Source organism: Meleagris gallopavo, chromosome 1 (genome assembly GCF_000146605.3).
Source record: "Meleagris gallopavo isolate NT-WF06-2002-E0010 breed Aviagen turkey brand Nicholas breeding stock chromosome 1, Turkey_5.1, whole genome shotgun sequence".
NCBI classification, from domain to species: domain Eukaryota; kingdom Metazoa; phylum Chordata; class Aves; order Galliformes; family Phasianidae; genus Meleagris; species Meleagris gallopavo.
The window spans coordinates 127,940,616-127,952,654 of NC_015011.2; the positions used below are offsets into that span (position 1 = coordinate 127,940,616).

At 37.6% G+C, this 12,039-nt stretch overlaps 1 protein-coding gene across 1 annotated transcript in view; it reads right to left on the minus strand.

The window, feature by feature from the left end:
- The window catches only part of LOC100550732 (gamma-aminobutyric acid receptor subunit gamma-3), a 302,767-nt gene that overhangs the window by 33,301 nt on the left and 257,427 nt on the right, over positions 1 to 12,039 (minus strand). Inside the window, 1 exon segment of the mRNA XM_031557588.1 lies at positions 11,872 to 12,009. Coding sequence (XP_031413448.1) covers positions 11,872 to 12,009 — 138 coding nt within the window.

The following is a 12,039-nucleotide window of genomic DNA, read 5'->3' on the forward strand; positions in this document are numbered from 1 at the left end:
CTTCCCCCACTCCACCCAGCATGTGACAGCATCATAGAAGGCCACCAAGTTGGTCAAGCACGACCTCCCCCTTGGTGAACCCATGCTGACTACTCCTGATTAACCTCCTTTTCTCCCAGTTGTCTGGAGATGGTATCCAGCACAAGCTGTTCCATCACCTTTCCAGGGACGGAGGTGAGGCTGACAGGCCTATAATTACCCGGATCTTCCTTCTTGCCCTTTTTGAAGACCGGAGTGACATTGGCTATCCTCCAGTCTTCAGGGACCACCTCTGTTATCCAAGACCTCTCAAAAATGATGGAGAGCGGTTCGGCAATGACCTCCGCCAGCTCCCTCAGCATACGTGGATGCACCCCATCAGGTCCCATGGACTTGTGGACCTTAGTACTGCCTAGGCGCTCATGCACGTCCTCTTTCCTGACTAAAGGGAAGTCTCCCATTCCCCAGCCCCTCTCCCTAACCTCCAGGGTGTGGGATTCCTGCGGGAAAGCCTTTTCACTGAAGACGGAAGTAAAGAAGGTATTCAGTATCTCTGCCTTCTCAGCATTCCCCGTTACGAGAACCCCCCAATCCCATCCCATGTTTAAAATTTTAAGGTTGTAATTAAGAAATAAGGCTAAATATTTCATCCCCTTTGTGGTTAGTATCTCATCCTCAAATTCACCATGACTATTCCGAAATGGATGTACTGTTATTTGTTTACTATTTGCAAAATAGCTTCAATGAATAATTTAACTACACCATTATTAAGAAGTCCTTTATGATTTGTAGACCAAAACTTCATTATCCGTGCCCTAACTGGATGACAGCTTTCCTAAATGGGAGAGTAACAAATGACTTTAGGAACAAAGCAAACATGAAGCAACAACAATGGCAAACCCATGTGCTAATGTGCACAAAGATTTATGAACTACATGAATCAAAATGATGAGTTCTATTTAACACTATTTTTTTCTTTTTTCTTATTCCATTCTACTCTGGAATGACTTATGGCCTTCTTTACTTAGTGAAATTCAAATGAAACAATTTCTGAAGAACATAACTCTAAAATTACATCATGTCGTTATATTTCAGAATAGCTGAGGATAACTAAAAGTGATAACAGCATCTTTCAGTGATCTTCTGAGATCAGCTTTGAGCTTACAATAGCCAGACAATCAATTCAATATTTTTCTGAGTCATTACCAATTATAAAAATACATTAAATACTAATTATAGGTTTTACAAAAATCTTACTGTCGAAGACATATTACTTCAAGAAGAAGTTGAACTGTAGGTTTCAAAAATATTTTTTTTGTTTGTTTGTTTGCTTGTTTTGTTTTTTTTCCAGCATTGGAAACATGGGCTTTTGGATGCCAATGAGTTTGCAATGCCAGTAGCCTTCAAGAAATTATTACTTCCATAGGTTGCAGCACTTGAGAACTGGTTTGTTTCTTCTTGGTTAGTTAAATACTTCAAGAAGCAGTGGAGAAAATGCACATTTATTCATGAATTTGGAGACTCAAAAAGAGATTCATATTCAGGAATTCAGTTATGCAGAATTTAACTTACAATGCAATGCTTAATAAGGTATCAGCATGCTTGAAACAGTTTTAGGAAATTTTGTTCTTTTAATCTCAGATGAATATATAGGAGTAATTTCCTCTTTCCTCAGGAGGACTGCGAACTAGGCTTAGACTAATCACTCACATTTCAGAAATTGTTTGAGTAACGGGCATAAAAAGGATATGTTGGCAGTCCAATTTTAGAGAAAATCAGATGTTATGGAAAATAGGAGCAATGGAAAATGTATTTTTTGCTAAGTTTTCTGAACTTCTTAAAATTTTTCCTGTTTTAAGATGTTTGTTGTGGTGTTGTTGCTGTTTTGCTCAGAGGGATTAAACCTATATGAAATGCAGTTTTATTTTAAGTTTGATGACAACAGAAAAACATTTCACGTTTCATTATACTGTAAGAAATCCTCCATTCATAAATGATAGAATATTTATTGGCATCTCATAATCTTTTCTCTGGAAATTCCACAATGGATCTGATTTTTAAATGTATGACATTAAAGAATGGATTAAGCCTGTGCTCTGAAGTGAGTCATGAGAATACATCTGTGCAAAAGAAGCTACTGCTATCTCTAGTGACATGTCTGAAACCAAAGCTACGCCTGTAATGTGCAGTGTAGAGTAGCAAGACCAAATCAGCTGTCAGCTACTTTAAATGCTGCTAGGGGAAGCTTAAGGTCAGCTCTACATCCTTGCTAAAATTCTCTGGGGGTGATGGAGGGAAATATCATCAACTCAATATTGACAGCACTGTTCAGGGATACTTCATGCAGAAAGTGTAGTCCTGCTGCACAACGTAGCCTCCGCGCTTCAATGTCTCTGGTGACTTCAAACAGAAAAATAGCTCAGGATTGCTCCTTGGAGGTTTCTGATGAGGCCTGGTCCAAGAGTAGACACAGCCTGGAGGCAGTCTGAATAACAAATAATTAAATAAATCCCAAGTGTGTAAAACGTGAAGTCCAGAGCCTGCTGAGGATATGCTTTAAGGACTGTGGAGAACTATTCAAGGACTCAGTTTTTCCAGAAGAGCTCTTAAAGATGTGGCCTTAAGAATTAACCTTTTTATTCACATAAATAAAAAGAAGTTACAACAAAGTTTTCTTCACATTTAAACGTGCTTCTCTTTTCATTCCTTTTTTTGGTAACATTTAGCAAGTTCTCATCTTTCTGAAGGAAGTAGTTAGGAAAATCAATTGACACTTTTTGTCTCAGAGGAAGAACTGAAGAATAAGTATAGAACAAAGAATATGGGCTGGAAGTTGATAAGGTGAAATTACTACAAAATACATTTGAACTAATGTTTTGTGCTAATAGACGTGCTGTATTAACTGATATAATATTAACAGTATTTATTTCCTAGGAGTTATCCTTATTTTAAAAAAACATGACTAGATGGTAAGGATTTCAAATTAGAGTGGACCAAGACAAAGACTAGAACTATGATCGACAAATTTGACTTTAGCTTTGCCTGAAGTTTTTCATAATTCTAAGAAGTAAACAACTACTATATGAAGATGGATAGAAAATTAAGAACATTCTTAACACGTAACATTCTTACGTGTTTCATAGCAGCATGCAACTAGTGAATGATGCATTTTTTTTTCTCGTCAAGCTGCTTTATAATTCTTCTGTGATTCTCCTACTTCATTACCCTAAGAAAACTTAGGTTTTGAACCGATAGTACTGAAGGAATAATTTGGCACAGTGTTTATAGTATGCAAAAGATATGCCTGAAGCTGTGAACATGAAGAGCAGGAAACTCTTTAGATGCTTTTTCCACTCTAACTGCTCCTACTTGTAGCAGGCCTACAATTAAGTGCAATACTGAATTGAATTAGAATGTGGGTGGTGGTTCTGTACTTCCCAGATGAAAATTTTTAACTCATACTTAACTAAAAATAAGTTGTTTTCCTTACATACAGAACTATACATGATTTTGTTCAGGGCAGGGGATCCCAAGGTCCAGGATACACTTGAAAAAATTGAATAAGCAGTTACAGACACTTATACAATTAAAGCAAACATAGCTGTGGATTGTTTCTGTTAAAGAAAGATAAGGTAGATGAGATTGCATAACATTTGCTCTGCGGATGAACATAGCTGAAACCAGTTTTCCGAATGCCAGTCTTTGGACATCATATCAGAATGATAATTTTAATCTTCCTCTCAACTGGGGATAAGTGCAAGATTATAATTTTATGAAAAACTGGGAAAGATTTTCTAAGTGAGGCTGACAAAAATCTACCCCATTATCATGCAGATTTTTTCTACATAAGGATATTGTCTACTATTATAGTTCTACCAATGGTTAGTATGACAAAATGTAATAAGACTAAACAGACTTAATTGCAAGGCTCATTAAAGTAGGCAATGTATTCAGGAAGATTAATCTACTCAGAAGCATAGGGACGCTGGCAGAACTCTGTAGAAGTCACTGGCTTTTCTGAGATCTTTGGCTACTTGATACACTTGAGATCATGTCTTTCCCCCCCTGGAAGCAATGAAACTCTAGCCCTCACCTTCAGCTTTTCTCAAGCTGACTATAATTAACTTTCTATGATGTAATGGGTGATAGTCTATTTTGGTGTCTTCTGCCAGGTTTATTTTATAAACACCACAATGAATTATGACTGATGCCAGCCCAGATTTCTGTTGCTGCCAAATGTGATGCAAGTGGCAAGGGTTCACCTCTTGTTTGCTGTGATATACTGTGGTAGCCCTGGTTATAATAGGCTTCCTCACATTTCAGAAGTGCTGCCTCGGTAACCCCATATCAATATTTTGATTGTATTCGCTAGAAGGAACTTTGGAAACTTCCTAAACACTTTTTTCCTAGTGTGTACTATTCCCTTAGTTACCTGATAGCATAGCTCTTACCTGCCAACCTGCGGCAGGTAATGTAACGATGCACGTTGCCTTCAATAGATGTTAGATAAATCCAGAATTGGGCAACTAATCATAGAGTGGATTTTGGTTCTTGACAGTATAATTAGGGAGAAAGACGTGTTAACTGAAATGGAGTTGAATGAGACTTGAATGTTGTGAATACTACCTGCAGAAAAGAATTCTAGAAGCAAAGATCTACCATCATCATAAGGTAGGAATCAGGAAATATGACTCTGATGTGAAAGAATAAATGCTAATTTTATGGAAAACTTGCCAAAATGCTACAGTTCTTCAAGGCATGACAAACTAAAATCTAAAAAGTCACCTAGCATCTTTCTGCTACATGTGAATAATCATCCCACTTTGTATCTTAAAATTCTCATTATGGTTGAAGATTAAACAGTGAATAAAACAGACAATGCCCTGCGCAATACTATGGGTTCTAAATTAAGTGCAATTGCTTCTGAAAGACTTTTAGATAACATTGTAGCAACCTCAGGAAAAGGCCAAACCTTCACAGTTTGAGTTAATATAAAACTTTTGATTGCGTTAATCCTAAATCATCAATACAGCACTCTAATGGAACTGAAGTAGGAATAAAAGCCAGGAGAGCAACAGATAAAACATTTTCAATAGAGGAGTGAATGAGAACATTAATTCAAGAACATTATAAAGTTAGACACATATGAAACTTCCAAAATAAGGAGCTATCAGGTAAAAACCCTGCTGAAGAAAAAGCTAATGGGAAAACATTACATAATTTTCCACAGAATGTGAAAATCTTTAAGAAGGACAACTTAAGATCCTTATCAAGAGCAACTGGGGATTTTTTTAGGGAAAAATCACTTCCTACTTAAATTTCTCCTAAAGAAATAAACGTGGGCAAAGACCTGCCTCTGATGTTTCCACTGTCTACCTTTTATCCTTTTGCTTTCACCAAAAAATAAAGATCTTTTATTTCTAACCTCTCTCCCCACTTGCCTATATATGAAACACTGCAATATTGTCTCCACAAGACAAAGAATAAAAATGAAGCCAGTTATGTATGCAGTTCTGCCACTCATAAAATATGAAAAGGAATAAAACCCACTCAACCAGCTTTGATAATCATTTATATTGTTCCTAAGCAGAAGATGGAAAGTGTTTCTAGAGCATAATGTACTTATCCTGATGTCACCTTACTGTTAAGCTGAGTTTTCTTAGTGAGTGACCGAACAATTACTTAGAGCAGTGCATTAAACACCCAATTTCAGACTTCCGCATGGCAAAGCCTGATCAAAGGCCAGCAACAGTGGAAAGTTTCATTAACTGCAGTAGGCTATGGATCAAATTATCAACCACTCTTGGGAGATGTTTTTGTAATGAGACAGGCAAGTGCTGGATTTTCACGGCAATATAAAAGTTTTGATTCTTATACGCATCAGTTACACTTTACTAGAATAGAAGTATTATTAGTAATCATCCATTTCATTACTGTATTTCCAACCTCAGAAGCTGATGGCAAACTTACCAGAACTGTACACAAACGAAGTGTACAATATCAGAGCATGATGAAGTGCTGTAAAGAAATAAAAGTTCAGATTTCACTTAGAAAAACTACAGCTTATCCAAAATATTTGTTCTGATTTACTATCATTTCATGTGTCAATATATTTTAAAAGTCAATACAGACACAGTTGATTATCTCTGCTAAACTGGGATTTGATGTACCACAAATATTGTATCAGAGATAAAAAGTCAGTGAACAGATTATTGCTAAATCTTCTTATAAACAGACTAGCTTTCTCATGAATAGATGTTAACTGTCAAAAAAAAAAAACCAACAACTTATGGTATTCAGTCATTCCACAGATTATGGCTAAGCTGGAGGTCTACACAGTGAGCCCCTCCCCTGAACAGGATGGGTGCCGGTGTAGTCCTATGTGGCTGAGCTGTAGCACTGCCCTGGCTGCAGTTGAGCATGGAAGGCACAGAGCAGCTTTTGCAGATGAGGCTGAATGCTTTGTCACCTATATTCTGCTGACTTTTTGAAAGTTTTAGGCAGCTGAGCACCAAAATTGTTTTTAAAATGGAAACTGAAATCCAAGGAACATATGGTCTGCCCACATTATAAAATAAACGTGACAGATTTAAGTGGGGTTGCTGAGTCAAAGCTTTGTACCTTGGCTGCCAGGTGAAGTCTCAGCTGACCCATCATCTTCACTGATCTTCTCATGCATCTGACATGGCAAATGTCTTTGTGAAAAACAGGACAGTTCAGGCCCAAATCAGTCTGTGCCATATAACTGATTCCCAGACATGGTTCAGGATTGAGCATGTGCCAGGGACCATCCCCACCACACATGCAGTTGGTGTGTAGGCAAACTGCTTGGAAAGTAAGATAGCTCCTTTGCAATCAGCATACAATTGACATCAATGCCCAGGATAGTTGCTGGGCATGTTCCATTTATTGCTGTAAATACAACATTTGAGCACAGCATGTCCATTTTGCTCTCCAGGCAGGCTAGACATATTGCGTATTTCTTAAAGCCTTAAAGTTTGCACATCTTTCTCACTTCATCTCTTGCTGCATTCTCAAGAAGCTATTAATCTAAACGTCAGACATAAATTCAGAACCCAGTGTTCAAGAGCCTAAGGACAGCTACAGCAATCCTATACCTATCAGATATAAAAGAAGACAAAAAAAATTGTGACAGTGGGTTATACTTGAAGCCTAAATAGACCAAGAGAGGTAGGTGTGTCAGGACCAAAGAATGAAGAGCAGAGGAACAGAATTCTTCCACCAAAAGCATTTTTGGTTCTATCTCTTTGTAGAGTCTGAGACTAACTTGAGATTGATTCTTTCCACAGACAGATAGGTGACAGACAGAGGCACTGAGTGAAAGCAAGTTCTGAGCTGCTAGAATCCAGCTATACCTACACTCATGCATTCAGATTTAAAAACAAAAATAAATCCCCAATCATCTTTCTCTCTCCTTCAGTGCTCACATCAGTCAGAAAGGAATGAACTCTACTTGGAATAATGACAACCCAGAGTAGATGCCTGATGGGGTCTTGAAACTATAGCCTAACAATTAAAGCATTTGAGTTTATGTGATACCCTAGCAGAAAGAGGCCAAGTCCTTGCAGTGCTATGTAGGTAAAGGTACGCACTGTTTTCAAATTACCGAGGCATTTGTCTGCTTCAGAATGTTATCTGATCAACAACAGTTTGTGCAAAATGGCCAACTGAGGCAAATCCCACTAAATTGGGTGTTTGAGAAATTAAAAAACAAATAAACATTTGTCTTGAGAAGAATACACAAATGACTCTAGGAATCTGATAGTCCTCAGAAAAACTTGGAGAGTGTCAGCTAATGCTTATCTCCATGTGACCCACCCCTTAACCTGATGGGGGCTCCCACAGCGAAATTTGGCTTTGCTACAAAAATACATATATTTCTTTTCTCTCCTACCAAAAGCTGTTTATGTAGGTACTTGAATCTTCTTAAAATACAAGCACTGTTTGCTTTCTTATTTTTATTCCAGGGTAGCATTTTACTTGCCATTTAACGTCTCCTTAAACAGACTGTGCACTTTAAATTGTTTTGTTACTAGCATTTTCCCCACACAGCTTCACATAAATGTGTGAAAAAAGATACTGACCTTGCTTTGTGGCACTGTGACATAGGGCTGAGAAAATTATCTAAACTGAGATCCACACCGAAGCAACAACTTCAAAATATTTCAAAATATACAACACAATTTAGAAGTTGTATGACAGGAAGACTGCACTCATCATCATCCATCTGCTATTTGCAAAGGTATACCTGTTTATGGCAGCAGTTATGGCCATTTATTGGGTCTGGATTTTGATGGGGATTGTTCAGGAGGTGCAGTAATGCTGTCTATCTGGTTCTCTGTATTTATTTTCTAATGATCTGCTACCAGCGATTTTAAATGGAGCACAGTGTTGTTCTCTATTTCTGTTGTATTAGCTTGAACATATTTATGCAAAGGCTCCTTTGGACAGCAAAAATCTCTCAGGCTAAAGGCATCTGAAGAACATAAATAGAACTTGTATGGTGCAAAGAAGTTTTCAAGTAAATGAAAGTGCGATTCAGTAGCTACAAGGTCTTTGTGTTTATCTAGGAGTGTAAAAAATTGAGTGCCTTAAGGAGAATGAATAGGCTTTCCCTGGGGGAGATTTTAGCAGAAAAGCACAAGCAACACTACAGCTCATTCCATTACATTTACTTGTAGATTCCTTCACAATTCTGAGAATGTTGTGGCTAGTTTTTTTGCTTTTTTTGTTTGTTTGTTTTGCTTTTCTTCTTCCAAATTCTATGAGCCTAAGGTATATTGCAAATACACAGTGTGCTTTTAAGCATGACGCTCTCTTTCTCACTCCTGTTTTCCTGATCACCCTTCCATTGGCTGATCGGCAATTTTAAAATTTCAGGTTTTTTTCCTTATATACGTTTCCTTCCTTTTTTTTTTCTTTTTTCTCCTCTCTCACAGCTCAGTGCCAGGTGGCTTAATATTCCCCCTTCTTTAATTATCTTTGTCAACCTTATTTGACATTGTAGTAAGATAAGTGCTCTTGTTACGGTATTTGAGTACCTTGCCAGATGGCAACAGTGTGGGAATTCTCCCAAATTTGTGAATTAGTTTGATATGACCTGACAGTGAGAGCTTACTTAGAGTGTAAGACAAAGGTGCTTGGCCACAGCACCAACACAGTGAGCTCTATTGTGTAGATTATGTTTGTAGCTTAGCATGAAATGCAGTAATCATCCTCAAGAAAAAATGTTGAGTATCTCTTCTAGATGACAATGAGGACTTTCCCTGGTTGCCAGATTATTGTAAGAGAGAACAGTCCTCTTGCAAGAGTAAAACACGCCACTATGTTAATGCTTTGCCTTGCTGGCACACAGCAAGAGGTGACAGAGCTTCTTCTCTTTCTCAGACATCAGAAACAGTCTTTGCTATGGCTGATTTCCTACTTGCATAATTCCTAAATTGCCCAGGATTAACAGAAAGGTTAGGATTAACAGAAAGGTTATACAAATGTTTGGAGGGAAAAAAAAAAATGTTTGGAAAGATTGAAAGAACATCAATTAGCAGAACTCTGCTGAGTACAGAATCTACTCGATTTGTGGCTAAAATGAACTGGCTTACACAAAAAACGGAAGAAAAGCAGCATGTTGCTGTGTGGTCAGTGTGGTCTGTCTTCATTATCACTGTAACTGCTGAAAAGGAGCTAAAAAAGGCATATCTGAACTGGATACAGGCAGGTAACACTGTGGTAGTTCCCATATTGTAGATGAACACACACTTTAGTGAGAAATAATAGTGACATAAAACAGCAGAAGGGTGTAAGTTAGATGTGGAAAAAAAAAAAAAAGGTATTAGGCTTTTGAATCCATCTCCTGCTACAGGAGGACCATTCCCTGCAGTACATTTTCTCATGTTTTGTCTAGTCTACTTGTTAATGCCCTGCATAATAGTAAATTTCATAATTTCCCTTAGGAGGAACAGATGACACTTTAGTACCTCTCCCTGTCAGGAAGCTGCTGTTGGTATCTTGCCTGCTTTCATTTTCCCAGCTCCATCTTGTTACTCCTAACAATTACCTGAATAACACTACACATAATGCTGCTCTTTTTATCCCAGCTCTGCAGTGAGATGGCAGCTAGGGACATCTATAGGTTGCCAGAGGGTAATCCATGGGAACTAGTCTCCCTGGAAAGCAGCCCAAAACCAAGGGCGTTCTATACCTGCAGTGTTGCAAGGTCACCCCCAGTGCAGCCTTCTTTTCATACATTCACTTCTGTGCATCCAGATTCAACTGTGCACCCACCATTTTGAGAATCGTTGTACTGTAGCACAAGGCATACTCAAGGTTTTCCAATGTACCATGAAATTTTCCCTAGTCCTGGCTCTGGATTGCTCCTGACAGTAAATAATGTTAATATTCAGTAAATCTGGCCTTGAAAATACCTTGGAAAGCAATGAAAATACCCCTGGAGAGTTCATTATAAAAAATAATTTAAAATAAGTCCATGTGCAAACTCAACATCCTGTTTTTCATATATTTATTGACTGAGAGCCCCTTTTCAGTCATCTGCTGGCCAGAATATGAACAATATATTTTTTGAATGTGAATATGAATAAATATGAACAAATATTTTTCTATCTAATAGTACCAGTAGGTTATCTGACCCATGTATTTTACAAAGTTTCTCCCAGCTTAGTTCCCACAGCCTCCTGACAAGTTTGTTTCAGTATTGTTTACAGTGTTTCAATGAACTCCAGGTTGCCAAAAAGTTTCATTTGTTCCTAATAACTTTAGGAGAACAGAAATGTCATGATGGCTCCAGTAGGTACAGTTCAATACTGCACTCATAAAAATGAGTGAATAGAGGCAGCAATAGCAATAATAGGAGAAACACATTGTCTATTCATTCATCTTAAAGAAACTAGATGCATACAAAAAAGAGCGTGAGAAAAACGTTTTTGTTGTTGTTCTAAGTTAACAATTTACTCTCTTGAAAGAAACCTAAAAATGGTTTTATCCTGTGCAAGTCAAGAGGTTGATAGGTCTATTTACTTACCAAGACACTATCAACATCTTAATAAGGCTAGCTGTGTAATTCTTCCTGCAAGTGAATTTAGCGGTTCTTCATACAAACTGAAGATAGCATCACTCCAGATGTGAACAAAGCAGGAATAGTAGACCTTCCCTATTCCTGCTGATGACCAGCACTGCCTGCATACTGTGGCACCAAGTACATGCTTGACTTTGGATCACTAAGGGACAAAGGTTTAGCGACTCAGTCAGTCAGGTTGATGAGTGGATTTGATAATCTTGAAAGTCTTCTCCAACCTATATGCTTCTACATACAGATACTTTAATGATTCACCAACTCCTGGTCCAACTTATGGTTCATTCACCTGAATAAGCATTCCTGAGAAAAATGCAGGCTACAGAGATTTCTATCAATAATAGAAGAAAATACATGTTTGCTACATTTTGCTCTGCTAAATAACAAACCCCAAATACTCACTAAAGCTTTAGTGATGCTTCATTACAAAAAGTATCCAGTCCTCAGAATAAATTACTAATGTTATTTGGTAGGACATGACCTACCAGCAGTGATTTCAGAGACTAATCAGTTTTTTAATTGGTCACACTGTTTCCCAAACAGTAACATAGTACTGCCTAAATTGGAACAGTTAATAATAATAACAATAGGATTTTCAAAAATTTGCCATCAGTTAAGCAGATGTTTACTTCCAGCAGGCTCCTTCTATGGCTCAAAGAAGACTTAACCAACTGATGATTATGGAGCTTACTGCAGAGTCTGAGTAACCATGAAGCTTACTTCACTCATACATAAAATATACATTCTTTGAATTTTATAAGTTTTATAAGTTTTGCTATTCTTACCTGCAGAGGTGTTCACAATTTCTGAAGTATTTCTGAGACCCATAAAGTCAAACTGATAGAGTCTCCAAGACTTCTGGTCAGCAGCTTCCACTGAGTTTTTTCTCCATCTGTAAATCATTTCTTCTTTAGGATAGCCATCTGAAAATAATTAAATAAGTATCATTTCAT